Source organism: Nesoenas mayeri (genome assembly GCF_963082525.1).
Source record: "Nesoenas mayeri genome assembly, chromosome: Z".
NCBI classification, from domain to species: Eukaryota; Metazoa; Chordata; class Aves; order Columbiformes; family Columbidae; genus Nesoenas; species Nesoenas mayeri.
In genome coordinates, this window is record NC_137542.1 from 47,681,015 (window position 1) to 47,701,298 (window position 20,284).

At 39.4% G+C, this 20,284-nt stretch overlaps 1 protein-coding gene across 2 annotated transcripts in view; it reads right to left on the reverse strand.

Annotated features, from left to right (window-relative positions):
* Positions 1-420: 420 nt before the first annotated feature.
* The window catches only part of ZNF608 (zinc finger protein 608), a gene marked incomplete at both ends in the record, with an annotated part of 83,743 nt that continues 63,879 nt past the window's right edge, over positions 421-20,284 (reverse strand). For both annotated transcript variants that reach the window (XM_080363004.1, XM_080363003.1), the window contains 6 exons: positions 421-506; positions 1,765-1,918; positions 2,809-2,981; positions 3,531-3,948; positions 5,677-8,128; positions 8,597-8,684. In XM_080363004.1, coding sequence (XP_080219130.1) covers positions 421-506; positions 1,765-1,918; positions 2,809-2,981; positions 3,531-3,948; positions 5,677-8,128; positions 8,597-8,684 — 3,371 coding nt within the window. The remainder of the gene's footprint in view (positions 507-1,764; positions 1,919-2,808; positions 2,982-3,530; positions 3,949-5,676; positions 8,129-8,596; positions 8,685-20,284) is intronic.

Sequence of the window (20,284 nt, forward strand, 5' to 3'; positions counted from 1 at the left end):
CTCTGAAAGTAAAATCAGCAAACCAGGCAGACTTGCAGAATAGATAAAATCCTGAGTTTTCCTGGTAGCACATGGATCTAACTGAACATGAACTTTAAAACCCTTTGATAAAAAATCTGGATGTTAAATCATAATCACTCTTTCTATCTCAGTACTGATCCTTAAAACACAGTCTATGGAAAATCTCAGAAGACATACTACTTGTTCCTTATCAATGACCTATGTTACAGCTAAGGGACATAAGTAAGGACAAAATGTCACCTTAAAGAGAATAAAACTACAATTAAGCCAAAGTCCCAAGTTCTTCTTCATCTATAAAAACTGTGTCAATCAAAAAACTGCAGACGATCAGGCTATAAAAGCTATGATTTGCTTTGTCCTCTCTACATTAAGATATATCATTTAAGATTTACTGGCTATTTACCTTCTTTGTGCAGGAAACATACCAGATGCAGATGCCTGTGCAGCCACCTGCTGAGTGGCAACAAGGGCAGCAGAGGTCAATCCTGAGGGAAAGAAGAAACGAAGGAATGTTGATGTACTTCTGGGTTTAATACATTTGTGTGCTCAGAGAAATGTTAGGAAGAATTTCTAAGGCAAGCAGACAAAAAAACCCCACCAACAGAAAATGGTGGGGTTTTAACACTATATAAACGGCAAATGTCTCAGGCAACAGTGTTAAGACAGTCTGCCCAGTATGATCAATATGCCTTCATACAGTAAACTGAATTGTCCTTGCTAGATATTTTACAAGAAAATACAGTATTCCTACTTATTGTATTCCTTTCCAAGTACTGCACTGCATGATGCTAAGTGGTTTGTATGAGTTCCTGAACAGGAAGCTCAGTAGAAATATCAAGTACCAGGAAACAACAAGAACCAAAAGTCACAGTGAATTACAGAAACGACATGCCAGCTGCTCAGAATACAATACTTTCATAATAACTTATCATTTTTACAGTTTTCCTACTGAACAAGCATAATGCATCCCAAAAGGCATATGGAATCACTGAATCAAACTGAGAAATGTCAAGACTTCTACACAGGAAAAATAACTGCTGAGACACCAAGTGAAGGTAATGAATTAATGTCATTTAGCTACCAATTGTGATAGCATGTACTTTGCTGCATGGTAGGAAACCTCCTTTAATTCAGCTGGAGTTCAGGGTTAGAGAAAAACAGTCCAAGACTGGTATAAAACCTAGGGAGAATGAATCACATCTTATTGTGCTGCTTTTTCCCTGACTGCAATTTTGTGCAGTGCATTTGCCAAAATACAAAGAGTCCTTTTTCAGATGGTCAAATTATAACAAGCTCAAACCCTTGTGACTGCAATGCCTTGTACTTAAAATACGTTCAGTATAAAAAGCTTTTGTCTTTGCTACACTTCTTCCACTGCTTACACAACCCTAATTATACAAAAAGGAGGTTGTTTGGTTTGGTTCTTTACTGCCTTTCAGCCTGTTAATGCCAGTTTGCAGTAGGAATCAAAACATTCACGTGAATGACAGCCTAGCTGTACATCTTTAATAATGTTACAACACTCAGTTTTGGAAAAAAACAGTTTGTGTTTCTGAGGCATGAAACTATTCATTTGCTGTTAGTCCATGCTGTGAATTTTCAAGGCTTCTTCCCAAATGTAAAGCACTTTTGATTTAACAAGGGCATCTCTCTTCAAAATGCTTCATGTAGGCATGATTTCCTGTGTCAAGGTAACAACTCCATGAGGCAAGCTAATCCCACCACTGGGAATCTTCTGCTCACCTTGAAATGGGTCATATTGTCCAGGTATAAGGGGGTAACCCATTCCAACATGTGTGTGATGGTGTGTATGGAGATGCCGCTGGCTAAAAGGAGAATGACGGTCTCGTTCCCTTTCTGCTTCCCGTTCACGCTCAGCTGCTGATTTTTCCACAGTCTAGTAATAAAGGTGAAAGAAAACTAATGTGAGAATTTTAAAAGCGACAAAATCACAACAAAACCACACTTGCCATTACCTGGCAACAACCTCTTAAATTCAAATTATGAAGCTGACATATTCTGAAGAAGTAGTATTTCTACTGGATTATTTGCACTTGATTCTAATCTAAAACTGGTGTTATCTGGATAATGGAAGATTTTCCAAGGCACAGAGATTTTGAGGCAACATGCTGCAGGCTGAAGCCACCACAATGACTTCTGGTTTTGGGTTCCCTTAAGACTGGCTGACTTGGCAATGCCTGAACAACCTAGTTAAGCTGCTGAAAGCTGATGTAAATGAATCCTCAGCCCGCTTTAATGCACTCAGGGGATCAAGCCTGCCTGAATAGCAAGAAAGCCCTTTTAAAAATAGAATTGGAGTCAGTGACTTGCTCACAATTAAAACTAGCAGCAGCTTATTTGAAAGTAAAATAAGTGTGTTTGCTCCAACATGGAAATCTTCAGAAATGCAGGCTGGTAATCTGCTATTTGGAAGATGTGGCTTCTTGGCAAATACAGGGAAGGGATATTACCAAATCCCACAGCACAACTTCCGATTTCATTATCGGTTTCCAAACAGGAGTTTCCTGTTTAACTGCAATAAACTGTGCACCAGGAGGTATCTCTAAATCTGTGTTTCTACATGAGTCCACTCAATTAAGATAGGAAGACACTGAATGCAGAACTGACTCTGATACATTGTGACTATAAATCGCATTTATTTTAAGCATTACTAAAAAGAAGCATCATGCATTCAGAGCTTGATGCCAGACTGTGTGCTTCTTAAAATGATATTCTCTACCCCTCCCCATATGTACCACTCATCAGTAACAACAGATGACGCCTTACAACAGGGGACTTGCTGCGATACTGGTTGGCATGCTGCTGGAGCAAATCCAGTGCTTTGGACTCAGTGGTTGATTTCACATTGATGCTTGGGCTGGTATTGACTTTCTCTGCCTCTTCTCTCCCTGACATCTTCCCATAAACTGGATAATGAAATCCTGGAGAGAGATAGGCCCCTGCAGGTAAACAATAAATACCACATCAAGTTACTGGTTTCACATTTTGGTTATATCAAGGTGGGAGGAGGGGATGACAGGACAGAGGATAACATCAAAAATGGATCATGTGACTATCACAACGCATCTTTGCTCTTCAATTTCTTCACCTAGTTTACCCTGCTGAATGGAGGTTATAAAGAGGGCTGAGCTGATAGCCATTTTAGTGAAGTTTAAGTGAAAGGAATAGTAACTATAATGATTCTGACACTAAGTGCTTAGAATATTTTTATAGGCAATAAATTATCTGTCAGTCTAACAGCAATAGCAGACTGTCAAGGGTTGAGAAAACTGTAGCGGAGAACTGTGACAGTTCATAAAAGGAACATCTTGTATTAAATCAGTTTCATCTACAGAACTTCCTCTAGTGGAAACACAAGCAAAACAAATGTCAGCCATGAAGATTCTAATTCAGCCTAGTTACTAACAGAAATATTAAAATGCAGGCTTTACTGCACTTTGAGGGTGTAAATCTTAACTAGTGTGCAAGGCAAATTTCAGAATACATACCAGGATAGCTGTGCATTAAGACAGGAGAGACTGCGCGATAGGCTGGATGGTTGGGATCGTACATCTGTGGATAAGGATAAGCATGCAAGTACTGGATATATGACTGATGCTGACTCATTGGTGACGAAACCGCTACTCTAGCACCTCGAGAGTCCTTCCAATTTACAGGAGTCTTTCGATCATCGTTTTTTATCTTGCTCTCATCCATTGATTGAGAATCAGAACGCTTGACCTCTTTAGGCTCCTCTTTAATGCTTGTTAATGAGACAGGAAGGTTAGGCAGGGAACTTTCCTTATTAGGTGTTTTTCTAGGGCTGTCTTCCTTTAACTTTTTCTCACGATCAAGTTCTTCTGATTTTTGCTGATCAAGGTACTTGGGCTGATAGACATAATGATGCCATGTTCGTGAATCTGGATCCTAATATGGAGGAGAAAAAAAATTTTGTTATGAACTTAGATATTGAAGTAAGATCATTATTGATACTTCCCATACTTCAGTTAATGTATTTTTAATAGCTGTTTTAATAACATATCCCTATTACACAGAGAAGAGATTTGCTTGCTACAGAGTGTCTTGAGCTCAAAGTCAAACGAATATTCCCATGAAAGAGCAAGAGACTACAATCAAAATTAAATTCAATCGCTTCATCTTATATCCTTCTTCATGCCTTTAACTAGTTTAATCATGAAATACATATGCATTGTATCAAAGTCCTGAGACCATACTATTCATAAGATATTTTAATTAAAGCCCACGGAAAGATTTTCCCACTAGAGAGAAAAAATATCTGTGAACCACAAAATGAAAGCTGGCTAATGATATGCCACAGCACTTAGACTACCTGGAACAATGAACCTGAAAAACTGATTTAGCTGGAAAGATGCTAATGCTGCCTGCCTGATGTTACAGACATTTAGGAATCAGTGGAAGTCAGACATTAAGGCAGACTTCTTCAGCTGTCCATCTTATTTCAAGTTTATAAAATTACACATGGATAAGTATTTACAGGATCAGGACTACACAGTTTAAAGTACACATATAGGATCTCATAAATATATTTTTGCACAAAATATTACATAGACTGGTTTATAGACATGTTATAGAATTGGGTAGGTGAGTTCTTTACAAGACTACACCAAATCACTGCTGAGCAGTAACAGGAAATGCAAGAGCTGACTGTAAACACTGTCTTCCATTGATACACATTTATGGCACATGCAACGGAAACATAAGCACACAAGTAGACGCTTGGACACTCTGGTTCAAGAACGCATTTGAATGAGAAGAAATATTCTCCTACTTGAGGCTGTACTACCCCACTTCCTTCAGAGCTCCCTAACGCCCAATCACCTGACCCCACCACATCTTGAAAGACAGTCTGTAAGGGTGAAGTCTGGGATGTGCCACACACCAGAACATGAAAGCATCAAGGCTCCAGTTTAGAGCACAGAGACAGTTGCATTGCCTCGAATGAAGGCAGTCTGACATCTAAGAAGGTCAGCACAAAGCTACTGGATGAAAACCTGGTTCCACTGAAGTCAATGACAAACCATCACTAACTTCAGTGGAGAGCGGATTTCAACCATTGTGTAGGTCTGTAGGGGCCTGAGGTTGGCTGAGGAGAGAAGGGGAACTTAATGGTTTCAAAAAGGTCACCTTGGGTTAAGATAAAGAGCTGAGCTTCAAAGAACCAGCTCACCTATCTTTAGTAAATGCCAACTGCCATTTAACAAAAAAAAAAAGGAACACTTCAAACCATGTTTCAAATATACTTTATAAGTCCTCTCATCATGAAAGCTGCTTATTTTGCTTGAAATTTCTCATTTCTGAACTAAGCAAATTGCTTAGAATTTACATCTGAAAGAGAAATCTAATTCTATTTTATTCATGCATGTAATTTAAAATGGTCTATTCAGGTCTTAAGCCTGGATTCTGTCACTACTTTGCAAGATTTTTTTTTCTTCTCAAACAGCTGAACTGAAAGGTGTGTTGGTCTATTCACAGACTAAAGCACTATCTAGTGTGAAAAAAAGGATGGCAGAGCTTGTTTGACTGCAAAGGTAGAAGAACATAGCAGAATCAGGGGTAAAACTTCACATGACTTAATAAATCAAGACACTCTTGCCCTGTTTCCTGTGATCTCACCTGTTTAAATCTTGTGGTTGGATCTACTCCTGTTTGCTTCATGGAGTCCATAACAGATTTCATTTCCACAGCCTCCTTTATAAGTTGGTGATTTTCCATTTGTTTGGCTTTGAAACTGTCAGACTGAAGCTGCTGCTGGTGATTGGAAAGGATCTGTGATTTGCCTGTCTCCTCACCTTTGTTAGGGACTGATGACCCTATTTTAGTGTTATTTTTGCTGGACTCTGGAGTTGAAGGGGCCTTTGAGATAGTGGCAGATGGAATATTCTTCTGCTTGTTGTCATCCTTCCCAATCTCCTTCAAGGAGGGTTCATTCTTCCTTTCACAGTCCCTCCCAGTTTGTGCCATTTTCTGTTCTGCTAGTCTCTGGTCCTCATAATATTTTTCATACTGCTGCCTGTAAGCAGGGTTAGAGGCCATTATGGACTTTTGGTCCATATAGAGCCCATAGGCATACTGTCCATAATAAAGTGACTGAGCAAGTGCAGGGTGTCTTTGTGTTATTACTGACTGATGCTGTGGCTGCAAATTAGAGGAAGTGCTTTCGCTTTTCTTGGCATCTGATGGTTCTGCCTTCTCTTTCTTTTCAGCCTCTTCCTCAGTCTCTTTTTTGATCTTCAGTCCCTGTGGGGTACTGCTGTTCCCAGCTGCTGGGGCACTGACCTGTCCAGAGTGCATGTAACTTGGGGAATAATAAGGATCGTATCCATGGTAATAGGGAGAATGGGACTCTTTCGCTTGAGCCGACTGTGCTGTGGCTGAAGAATGTCCTTTTACAACAGCGTCCTTATTAGAAATAATATCCGACGGAGAGCTGGCCTTTGACCTCATGCCCTCTGACCTGCTGTCAGACCCACCGTCATCAGCCGCATCAGAAATATCCGAGTAAGCAGGGCTGTTGGTTTTAGCAGCCACGCTATCGGCACCATTTTGTGTCAATACGTGCAGTGGCGCCATGGCAGATTGTCCATTCACCAAAGTGCTGCATTCCATCCTGGAGGCGCTCCCTATGGAAGGGCTGGGCGCATTGTCTGTGAACGTGTAAACCTTATCAGCTTCAGCCTTAATACTTGCCATCCTGCTTTCTTGAGACTCTGACAGACCATTAGCTAGCACTTCATTCTTGTTGAGATGGTCCTTTAAAAAATGTCCAGATAAGTCTTTCCCAGACCCTTTTGAATCCTCCAGTTTTCCGAGCTTAGAATCCATCTTGGGGCTTCCTGTCTCTTTGCTTTCTTTGTCTTTTAGCTTTCGCTTCTCCTTTTTCTTTTTGTCCTTGAGGGATGCGAGAGCTGGGTTTACAGTGCTTGGCTCTCCCATAATTGTAGGCTTTGGTTGAATAGGTTTTAGCGGAGGGCTCTTTGGTGTAGCCTGAACAACAGTTGTTGTTAGAGAGGGCAGTCCTGGTATTGTCCCTGTAGTGGTGGTTGTAAAGGCTGCAGTAGGTATAGCTATTAATTGGGGTGGAGTTGGTGCTGGCGCTGGGGCAATGGGCCTGGCTGTTTTCAGTTTGGAGAGGTTTTTATCCACTTTGCAATTGTTTGCTTTCTTGCCTTTATCACCCAAACTTTTTTTGTCGATTAACCCTTCAGCCTCCAATTTAGGCATTTCAGTTTGCAAATTGCCGTCTGCTACCGAGCAATTATCCAGTGTGGCTGCCATATTAGAAATTACCGGAAGGCTGTTCAATTCACTGTTCAGACCCTTCTTTTTGCCAGAATTCTTGCCAGTTTTGGAACTGATAACTGAACTGGGGCCGTTGCTGGTCAATTCCCTTTTTCCTTTGGGTGTCCCCGGCGTAGTGATGGAGGAAGGAGACATTGGAGCTTTTAGCGGATCAAAACCAGGCAAATTTGTGCTTGGCTCACTGCATTCAAGTGCCACATTACTTAATGCCTCTTCACAGTCTGAAATTTTGTCTTCACCGTCAGGCTCAAACTCCAGTTTGTTTTCTGGGTCTAAATGTGCATGAGCCTGATGGTATCGTAGTCCATTAATGTGCTTGTACTTTTTGTTGCAGTTGGGGTGAGGACAGTCAATCAGCACTGGAGAAGAGCAGCCTTGGTCCAAAAAAGTAGTCTCAGGTTTCCCCTGTGGGGTGGTGGGAGTGCTTCTAGAGTTAGTACGAACACGTTTTCCAGATTTATTGTCCTCTGAACTGGAGTTCAAATCTAGCTCCATTGGAGGCTTAGTTTTTCTCTTGTTTGTGGAGGAGGGACTGGCTTTGACTTCATCCATGGCACAGTTCGGTGGTGTCCTGCGCCCACTTGAGTTAAGGCTGCCCCTCCTCCCCTTACCATTGGCACCACCTCGATTCTTATTTTGAAGTCCTCTGGACTCTGTAAAACTCGCATCATTCCCAGGTACAGCTGCAGCTGCAGCGGACCTTGCCCGCTTTCCCCTGCCCCGTCCTCCACGCATTTCCAGGTCACTTGTTGGTGATTCACAAAACCTATATAAACAAGAGTAGATTTCGTGAGCGGGAGCTGTGAACTGAATAAACACCAAAAAAATATCCCGTCCAGTAACAGAATCATCATCATGTTAAAGGAAGGATGTCCTTCTTCTAAGTGAGAATGTTACAGTCCCAAAGGATAAGTCAATAAAAAAAGACAAAAATGGTAAGAACAAGACCACCTAATTAGAACAATAGAAAGATTTTCCAAACTTACAGAAAGGCATTTCTAAATTAATTGCCCTCTGAATCCCATCTATTTCTCCTTCCCTCTCAAAAACACAAAACAAAAAGAAATAAAAACCCCCACGCTACATTTCAGTGTGGAACAGAGAATAACTCATTTCACTGGTGCATGTTTTCAATTATAACCAGTTGTTTTTTATTAATCTCTGTACAGTCTCTTGACAGAGGTTGGGAGTGAAAATACAGCAGAGAAAAAACAGACTCTGAATGATTGCCTACCTAGGAGGGGCCCAGTCATGCTTTGTGCAGTCCAACAGTGTTCCCACGTAAGTCTTGTTCCTCCACGTAACATTTACCACTAGGACACCTGCCAGTGGGAGAAAAACAAAGCATTATCACAGTCAGAACAAAAATTGAGGTAGGCTTTTTGTTTTGCTCTCATTTTTTCTCTCCTTCCCCACAAAGTGAGAGCTTTATTCTCATTTGCTTTCAAATGCTGTGGTCTATACTCTTCCTCTTTTCTGGTTTCAGTGACCTCAAGTTAAAACCCACAGGGAAGACTGCAAATGACAAAGATGACTCTGTGTGTGCGTGTGTATGTGTGCAGGACAGAGTATGTGCCTGTGTGACTGTGTGTGTAATCAACATACAGCTGACAGAAGGAAATGGGTGTTGCCATGTCCTGCTGTAAAACAGCAACACTCACCTCTTAATTTTGCTATTATTGCACATAATTGCTTTTGCTTGGCAGCCAGCCAGCATAAACCAAGCACTAGTTACAGTGTTTAAATCAGTAGGTGACTGAGAAGAATCTGCTTTGAACAATATGATAATGATGCTTCTATTTATTTGAAATAGCATATATCCAAACACAGAAACACACACACACGTATGCACTGCAAGTTTTATTCAGCAGATATGGATAGAAAAGTCTATTATTTGCGTTGCTTTTTCCTTTTGTGCAAAGCGAGGAACTAGACGTGAACTGCAACCATACAGTAAGGAGGAATAATAATACAGAGAAAGAGAGATCTTTTTAAAAATCCAATTTAACTGCTTTTCCCACTGATAAATTTTATTAAATGTAAATTCATATGTCTACCTAAAGCTGACTTCTAATTCTGGTTTATTTGAATTTTCCCTGTAAATGCATGCACAGGAAGGATATTCTAAGCAACAATAAAAGAGAAATGGCAGATGCCATTAAAATGTTTTCAGGTTGTCCCCAAACACTTCTTCACATAACGTATCATCATGCTTATGGACTAGCCAGCATAACGACTCCTTTAATTCATTAACTGCAGCAGATAAACACAAAGTAGTATTACTGAATCAGCACTCTCTTCTCATTAGAACAGACATTGAAATAAAAAATACATTTTACCTAGAAAAGAAAGGGATGATGCAAAATGCTTCCAGTTTATGAGAAGCATGAAGAAACAAACTCGCAGCTGCCAGCCTTGTGATTTGTTTTTCCTCTACACTTCCCTTGTTCTAGCTTTAGCCTTTCTGTAACGGATATAATAATGGCATTGTGCCAGAATGTTTCCAGCTGGTCTTTTTTCTTTGTCTTACCAGTGCGATTTCTAATTTTGTACTAAAACGATCCCTCTCTGCTGCACCAAGGTAAACATGCAACCAGCGCTTATTTCCTCAGGGGCCTTTTAACAGCGGGGAAGCATTTGAAGTGTTGTTAGTGGAGGTACCAAGGAAGAAGGGATTTCCTCAAAAATTCTCTGTAGCAGATTTGAAAATTATTCCCCATCTGGTTTTAAGTTGCATCATGATACGGCAACTAGATTTTTGTATGCTGGGGCTACACGGTCTGAAGGATGAAAGATAAAAGGCTCTTCCAGCTAGGGTCAGAGCCAGCCTCTGAACACCTAGAAGGATTAGGGTTAAACCGCCATGCTGTATTTTTATGATGTACGCAAACTTAGCAGCCTGGAAAAGAACCAAACACCTCTCACACTCGCCCCTTTCAAATGGAAACGACCACCAGAGTAGGTGGTGGTGGGGGCAGGGACCTGGGGCTGCCCAGGGCCAAGGGTGGCCTGGCAGGCTCCGGGGGAACCGGCCCCCATGTGCTTCCACAGCGCCCCTGGCACTGGCACCAGGGCGGAGGGTGGCGTGTGGGCTCTAGGGACAGCAGGTGCTGAACTCGCGCCATGTCTTGAGTCCTCCAGACCCACCGAAACATACTGGCAACAAATGTGGAGAGCAAGAGGAGATCCACCAAGGAAATATTTTGTCAGTGGAAATTGTTCCTCGCAACAAGCAACTCCAAACTACATTCCCATCTGCCACTCGCACACTAGAGAGAGGCATTAAAAAATTGTTTCTGTGGCAACCCTGATGCTTTTCCTCCACCACAATAGCTTGTCAGCTGTGACTCCATAGTGCTCTGAGTGAAAATCATGGGTATTTTCCACTGCTAAATTCTATTGTGTCACACAACCCGTACTCCTGCAGCAGCACAATTGCTCCCTCCTGTCCATTTGCCAGTGTTCATCCAATCTCCTAAATGCACAAAGCAAAGAGGGCTTTCTGACTTCCCATAGAGTATTACGGGAGAATTAACTGTGCCTTTCATTTCCCTCCAACTAGTTTAGCTTTGTCCTTTGTTAAAATGTCATTTTTTGTTTGGTTGGTTTTTTTTAGTCAAGGTGTATTCCTAAATAAATCTCCATCTTCCTTAGTGTCTGTAATATGTCTCTGCATGTTCTTCATTTTTTTATATAACAGACCTAGTGATATTAATAAGGTGAAGTAGAAGGCATGGAGTAGGTATAACAGTAAAAATCCTGAAATCAATACACATTTCAGTAATTCTTAGAAGACATTCAAATGACCTTCCAGGGTAAGAAAGTCAATACTTCAAAAGCAAACACAAGTAAATTCTTCCCTTAAAGTCAGTTACATTTAGCATCTCATTTTGTAGTCTTAGCAAAGGCCCTAGTATGTAAGTAAGAGGAAAGATTAATCTCCATACTGCGTTACAACAACTGTAGCAAGGAAAAAATTTCCTTTCCCTAATGAACAGCCCATTTCTCAGACACAGGTAAGATTCCACAGAACTGGCAGTGAAGGTAGCTCATCTAATCTTCTAAGATTATCATGGAAATGGGTCAAGAGAGTACAAGTAACATGGGAGATAGGACTGACCCTTCAGGAAAAATGCAACTGGAGGCTTATTAGACCAAACACTGGAAAATGAAAACAGAGACAAGAAAGCTAAATAGTCCACACTACATTCCAAATGCACCGCTGAAGAGAAAGGGTTACTTTTGCTGCACCCAGACAGGATGTACTATTACAAGTTTCTTTGATCCAAAGTACTTGTCCTGGCAGAGTTCAAGCTCAGAACAAAAACCCCTGCTAGATCTCCTCCACTCTGTCTGGGAGGCAGTATATAAATAGTACTCCCGCAATCTCCACCTCTGAGTATTGCATCTGAGTGCACTGGGCATGCAGTCATAGATGCACTAACCCGTCTCGGAGTTGTTCCAGCTCTGCTTTTGAACGTGCATGTGGTGAGGCATAGCTCTACACATAATCCCTCCACCTTCTGAAGTAAATAACATATCACATAAAGGATCAAACCTCCCTGAGGCTGAGTCCAGTCACAAGAAGTCCCCATAATAAGAGTTCCCATTACACTTTACTACAGATGACACTACACATCCTGTAACAATCATTTGTTTAGCATTGCCTGAACAAGAGTGAAAAATGCAAAGACAATCTGAGGAACCCACACATTTCATAATGTCTGAATACAGATACGTATTTTCACCTTAAAGCCCAAGAGACTAAACTATTTAAAGTAACCATTACTGAAGAATAGGAGAAAAATTCAGATGAGTGTAATGGAGTGTAGCTGAGGGTATCAGGGCTCTAAGATTACAATTCATGAAACCTGGCCAAATATCTAATCCTGTTCTTGTGAGGCTGGATCAAACAATAGTGAATATATTCTGAAAGCATGCAAATGGTTCTTCTACCGAGTAAGGGTGTCGACTAAGGAGTCTAAGCAATTAGCAGAGCACAGTTCACTAACTTTGGATGTAACAGAGAAACACTTAGCCTTAAATTAGGGTGTAAATTTCTTGATTTAATTTAGTTTATCATTCCATTTGCAAACTACATAACTACACACAGTGTATCTGAAATTATCAATATCCTCTGCAGTTCTCAGTGTCAAATAGCCTAAATTAAAGCAGCCAATAATAAGAAAACAAAAATTTCAGAAGTTACTACCCATGCTACTCTTTATCATTAATGAGTAGAAATAGTAAGTGGTGAATGTGTTATGTGTAAGAATTAAGAAATAGTGTCTAACACAAGAAAATGGGGTCAATGTTACCTAGTGGTTTTACAGGTCACCTACACTACCTTTTCTGCCAAAATCCATTATTAGCAAAGGCAGGATCACATACAAAAGCCTTAATGTACAGCCAAGGTGCACACAGGATGTTACCTAGTGCCCACCACTGTCAATGGAAGTCCCTACTTTAACATCAAGAGGAATTTAATTAGCCTGGTAGGAGCAAGAAAAGATTCTGTATTTTGCTGTTTTCCTTCACAGTGCATGTACCACTATGAGCTTTTTTCTTTATTAGTCACATTCTTAACTACACTGTTTATGGCAAAAAATTAGCCAACAGGAAAAGCTAACACATGTCTAGAGGAACAAAAAAACATTTTACATAAGCAGTTCTGATAAATATAATGTAATGATCTGTACAAAATAACTGGGACAATTTGTACCTGGCTTTTATTATGGAATGAAAGGTCACATGTCACAAAAGTGATCTGCAATAAAATTATTTTCAGAAATCTACAGAAAGAAGCACTTTTTATGATTTCTGTGGATGCAATGTATCTGTTCTCTTCCCCTCTTCCTTCTTTTCAGTGACTGCATAACAAAGACCAGAACTAAAATTGGCTATTCACAATTAACTCAATTTATAGAAAGAATTACGTCATCATAAATTGGAAATGAACTACCTAAATTCATTGTTCACTATTTGAAAAGAGAGCCACACTCTTCTGAAGTCTGTCTAACAAGTACAGATGTGCTATTTTGACATTAAAACATCACAACCACAAAGCACCTTCAGTATCCAGCCAGGGTACCATGCATGTTGACTGCCTTGACACTACACTTGTAGTCACATCAAGCTTTTAAGGATCTATTCAGATCTAACAGGATACACTCCTGCAGATGTTCTTTCATCTAAACAACAAAAGACTGAAGGATCTAGTCTAAAATTGATACTAATCCTTTTTATTTCCTGACTCTGTTTTCTGCAATGGACATAAGCCAAGAATTTTTATGCTTTGTATTCAAAACTTTGAAAATGAGATCATGTCATTAGGAATCAAATTATCACATTAATATCTTAAATGCAGGGCCCAGTTTTTGAAAACACTGGCTTTAGAAAACAAACACATTCAAAGTCCAATATAAGTAGACATTACTCAATTAATTTGACTGAAAAGCCTGACGTAATGTTTACAGCATAGGCTGCTTTTGTGTTCAGATCACAGCAACTGCTACAAAATTCCGTTTCAGTTCAGGTTGATTATTTTCCCAGAAAATTCAAAGACCAGTTATCTGAATGGGTAAATGGGTATGCGTCCATTCCTGTAAAAGGAGCCGTTCCCTCTGTTCTTAGTTGAGAATCAGTTCAAAAGTAGCTGCAAAATTCTGGAGAAAGCAGATATGTGTGAAGTCTTTTTGAACAATTCTGTAATTGATTTGATAAAGAATATTTCAATAATCTTCCAAAAATAGGAATAATTTGTTTGCTTTTCAGTAACCAAAAGTCACTTATGTTTAAAAAGTCATGTAAGTCACATACGTTTAAACATAAAAGGAGTCCTCAAAAGGAGTTGCTCAAAATTCCCATTTGGCTAACAGTTTTGCCTACTGCCTTTACTATTCCAAATGCCATTTTAAACAACTTTTGCTGATGCCAGAGGAAGATCTTGCAAAGTACACTATGCTTTGAGTAATTTTATAAGATTATTTCTAAAAAGCTAAATATGACAAATTCTTGTAGCAATATTCCTGTGGCGTAGCAGCTCTTCAAGGCTGTGAGATGCAATTCTCAGTACTGAAAAGGCATCACATCATCACCTGATGTAACATTACAGCAAAATCAATTCCACATATCCCTATGATCAGTGAATCCACAAATTCATTTGCAAACCAAATTCCATTTGCTTTTTGTCCCAATGTCACCAAGTACAAATAATACAGACATGCCTGGGACAGCTGAACTATAGCATATCTGTCACCAGGGACTACACAGCCACCATGGGTTAAACACATTTTATTCCACATCTGGTACTGCAAAACTTTTAATTCCACATATAACTATTTGGCATCACTTTTCTAACAGAACTAAAGTACATTAAGTGCAAAAAGATGTAAGATGAAAATTTGCAATTTTAGGATTATCTCAAGTTTTTCATTGCCATTGGATTAGTAAGAGCAGTATAACTCATTTGACTCTGAACATCCACCACGTCATCATCAATCCCAGAGCCACATATACACCTGCAATTCATCCAGGCATAAAAAACACAGAACAATGTTTATGTTAGACTTGCAATGCAAATGGCTTATTTCTCCCCGATTGCTTCCATCAAGAAGGTAATCTAAAATTAACAGTAAACATTCTACGTATAAAGTCAAGCCTTCCACACTGAATACTGATCTGGTAGACGTACAATTTATTTACTACTTTAATCACACTCTGTATCTAGCATGGCACATGATCTTAACTACATCTACAGCAGGTGCACATGTAAAAGACATCAACATCAGAAAGCCTGAGAATGTAATGACTGTCAGGTGGCCTGGAAATGCAAGACTGGTGGACTCTTTTTTGTTGTTGTTGTTTTATTTTGTTTTGTTGGTAGGGGGTTTGATTTTGGTTTTTTTAGAGCCCTACTGCTGCGCTTAATGTTTGAAAAGTCATTTAACCACATCCTGTAATCAAACCATCTGGAGCACAGATCTGCAGTTAGTCATCCTGGACACTGGACTTTATCTGAACAAATACAATATAGCAATGAAGCTGAGAAGATTGGATAGCATTAACGAAAAGAAGCATAATGAAATACTGCTGGTAGAGTCATAAACCTTTGAGATGCTTAGCCATGCTGTTAATTCAGTACTTTATGAAAGCATAGTAAGCTTAAAGGTTAAAGGGCTGAGAGGCTACAACCTGCTATTTTAGTTAACATTGGCCTGCTGGAGGCTAAAGAAGGTCGGCATCACTCTGGCCAAATAAAGTACAGCAGCTTCTTCAACAGCATAACAAACTTAGTTCATATCCATGTGATTTCCAGTAAATTCTGAGTAATGTCCACCTAAATTTCATGTACACTTCCTTCAAATGGCATGTCATTGCTTTCCCCCTTCATTATGAAGTCATCAGTACAGTATATATAGAGTAGCAACCACCACCCTAGCTTGAAAAAGCTGTGTTATACCTTTAATGATACACAAACAAAACATAAATTCCCTGGACTTGCATTATACACTGCCATTTGCATTCAGAAAAGAAGCATCAACTATACAGTGAAGAGTACCTCTTGAAGCCATGGAGTTGGGCCATCAAGGAGAGAACTTTTTCATCCCACATAATTCTGTTTTCTTAATCTAGAGGTTTACAGAATAAACACTGAAATAACTGAAGACACCCTGTTTCCCCATGTGCCCCTGTGCTTAATACACAAAAGAACACATAGGCAGTTTCATCACTGTCACACCTCCCGCAGCCTTTGTTCTGAAGCCTGATGAGCTGTATTGATTTGGGAAAATCATGGAGCTTCTTGGAAAACTAGACTATTCTTACTAGCTTATTCACTGCCATCTATTTCTTTCTCATGAAGACAGCTGGTCAATTTTCAGTTGAGTGGTCAGCTAGAAGCAGCTCTGGTTTCTTTTATTTTTCTTGCCTCCCTAGTAACATTATCCTTTTCCAGCATCAATATAAAACAAAAGAGGTGTTAGGAAGACTTGTTGCTGAAGGTGAGCTGAAATGGCTCAGTCATGGGTGGACAAAGCTATGACCGAAATTCTAAAGGCAGGCTGGCTTTGGAAAACAGGGCAGCATCTAATAAAAAAGCCTGTGTCCTTTATCAGTTATAACAACAATTTTTTGAGTGTATATTTCTTCTAAAGACAGTCTACCTAACAAATAACCAATAAGCAAAATCTAAACACAAATAAAGCAGAAAGATAAACAAACAGTCCTAATCAAATAGAAGGTTACATTTTACACTCATTAAAAGTGCAATAAAAGAACCAATGAAAACTGGGTAATACCCCAGAAAGTACATCAGATTGGATCCCAAATGCCTTTTAGGTTTATCCACAGCTGAAAATACAAGCTACTTAGAATGGCGTTTTTGAAAACTATGAAGCAACAGTAACCAACATAATTTTCTCCTGTCAGATTTATATCAAAGGGATTAGATTTGGACAGGACAAGGAAAACTTTCAGATAAATTGCTGTTACACATCTTGAATGTCATACCACATGTCTGCAGTGTTTACAGGAAAAAGTGCCATTACTGTTATTATAAACTAACCATAGATTTCTGACCTCCACAGTACAACTGAAGATTTGCTTTTGCACAAACCCTACCTTTTCTTTGGCCAGAGTAACTGAACCACTTCACTGTTCTACTAAAGCTTGAGAATAAAACTGAAGTCTTACTTTATTTCAGCTGACACTAAAAATGCAAGTTGAAAATAATTTAACATCTGTGTGTTCTGAAGAAAACCAAATCTGTTTCAGAAATAAAGTATTTTGTTTCTAGCAGATTTTTTCTCTTTTACTTCAGTAATCATAACTGTGATTCACATAGCCTGACACAGAAAAATGTCAGTCTCAAGAGGAAGGAAATGCCATTCTGTAATCCCCTGAATTTCCCACTTGCTTCTCAAGGAGTGCTATTTCAGCTCCTATATTGCTGCCCTGTGGAACACACGGACACTCTTCTGCCTTCCACTAGCACAGAAGAAAAAGAAGCCCCACAATCCACCACCTCTGCTTGTGCTCTAATACCATATGTCACTTGAGATAAGCAACAGAACATAGGGCTTTTCAACTCATCTGTCACACTTGCTTCCTGCAGTTCATATTAATTACAGGATCTCTTCAGCTACTGATTTCTCTCCTAAATTCTTTCACCCTTAAAACCAACTAAATAGCAAAGCAAAGCAAGACCAGAGTGCAGCCTAAAGCAGTAAGACCAAAAAGGGAAAACCAAAACCACTTTTTCTTACCCTGACAAGCATTCAGGAGTTCCTTTAAAAATTATCTGCCTCTATTCTTAATCTCAGACACTAGACCACAGAAATATTGTTTTCATCAGCAGACTGTTGAGAAACAGCTGCAGAAATAGGGAAATGTGTATAATTTCGAGTATGCATGTATCTATTAAAAAAACCAAATAAACAACAAAACCAGAAACTCCCCACCAAATACAAAACAAACAAAACAACAACAACTAAACAAAAACCCAAAAACTCTTAAGGAGCTCATACATTTTTATTTTTCTTCCTGAGGTGAGTATTAGGACATCTCAATAGAAGTTTGTGTCCCAGCTCTGAAGTTCTTGGTGATTAAAAACCAAGAAATAACAGATTCCAAAATGCACCTATAAACCTTCAGGTGTGTTTGCTGTTTAGCTCCCCAGTGCTCTACATCATGATAAAGAGCTGCCAGGTGCAAACAGTAGTACAATTATTTATCAAACAATGGAGCAGCTAATGAAACATAAAGGAGTGGGAGACAGAAGAGAGAGAATTTGTGGAAAAGAAACAGCATGGATAAAGAAACAGTTCCAAGCCCAAACCATGAAAATGCTTCCAAATCTGTAGACTGCAGATACCAGAACTGCAGTCAAGCCAGGCAGGCAATTCTGCTCATCCTCAAAGAGCTGCTGCTGATCCATGTACCTCATTGGGATTGAGACGCAGAGCCTCTTATAAATTATGATGCTTTATTTAAAGTCAAAGCATTCATTTGCTTTTGTGCCAGCTTTGGATTCTTTTCATCTCTAGCTACCAGGCCCAAGAGAGAACACGTTCCTGTAGCTCTGCTGGCAGCCAGCTGTGGCCTCAGTAAATCATAAAGCCTCCTAACAAGCCATTCTTTACAAAGGACAACTGCAGCTACTAGACATGATAACTTCTCTATTATTCCACTCACTGGAATTTAAACCAGCAATTTAAAGCAGTGGCTGAACACACTGAAAATCTACTGAAGTGCATTTTACATCTCTTTTTCTCTCCACATTAAGCTTTGCTTATTTCCTAAGCCTGGGTAAAGGGTAAGTGCCTATCTGAGACAGACACATCCAAGACAAAGGAGAAGGGGAAAAAAAAATTTGGGATTTATTTTACAAAGCTCCCTCAGGATTTCTTATTACAGCTAATAGGAGACAAGTACCTCTTCTTTCAGTTTGTGGGACTTTCGGGGATTCATCTTTTATGTTTGTGGAGGTAAACTCCATTAAAATCTTAATACAGTAATAGCCCTACCATGAAACTTCACAGTAAAATATATAAGGCTAAAATTGGTGTATAGTCAAGCATGGGATGTACTTTAGAGCCCTATGAATACTGCAACTGTAAATGAGGAGTTCTGTCTCTTCTACATCTTTCCCACCCATGCATTGAAAAGGAATCAATCAAGTACAGTAAGGTGAGGCCCACCATTCCACTTTTTTCTCTGTCTAGGAAAAGCAGATAAAGAACCTTACACATCTGAGACTCTTGTTCCTATACAATTGCTTCAGTTTAGGATTTGGAGTAACCATATTGTAATGTATTTTGTTGCTATAGTTTACAGATTAAAATTGAAACTATGCTTTACACTCCACCTTTTAGACCTGAAAACCACAACACAAATATTATGCATGGCCAAGACTAAATCCTACATAATTTTTATAGCTCTTATCCCACAAACTAGTTCTTTTCCTTAAAAAGTAGTCAGCAGTGCTGCCCTTCCTATTATAAAAGTCTTGTATTTTAGTGGGGGAAAAGATGCACAGATCAAAGTATTTAAGCAACACAGCTAAGAGGACACCAGTTCTCTTTTGTAAACAAGCCTAATGAAATATGACTTCTAGTGTTCTCCCTGAGAAAAAGGTAAAGGGGCTTTTGTTAGCATCTACTAAAGCAAAATACTAAATTGCTGGGACAGAGGCGAAGTGAGCAGCTTACCAATTAACCAACTTCAACAGGTGTCAAAGTTCTGCAGAAGAGTTCACTGTGATCTTTTTCCTCTGTTTTAAATTACATCCCAAATGAATAAAGTAGTAAAACATCTAGTTAACCAGTTACCTTATTTCAGCTGCTTGTCAATACTGATGCAATGCAAGGGCAAGCTACCAGCAAAAGGATTTCCCACTAGTGATCGGTACAATTTCTGCTAGGCTTCTCTTGCCAGCGACTACTTGGACAATTTTCTTGTAAGTGTCTGTTGTGTAGGATGCCCCAATTTCTCCATTGATTAATAAGAGCCTGGCTAGTTTTCCCTGACCTGCTGTGAACTATGCCACTATTACAGCTTTTTCATGCACTACTGCAGATTTTTCATGCACCAGAGCTGATCCACCTTTGACCCTCATAAGTTTAGAAACAAACTATTTAGACACTGAGGACAGACCAATTATGCAAAAAATATAAGTAAAATCTTACAGTCCTAGGAATCCTGACATAAGCCAAAAATCTCTACATTTCTTTTGGCAATGAAACATCCTCAAAGGATCATCACAGGCATGCCCTCCCACATTAAATACCACCAACATGACGACAGAAACACATATTCTAGTATTAGGAGACTATTTTCCCATGTCACTAAAAGAAAAAAAAGAGGCTGGACTTTCAGATGTGACTTAATTCTTTCCTTGGTAAGACAAACAATATAAAGATAA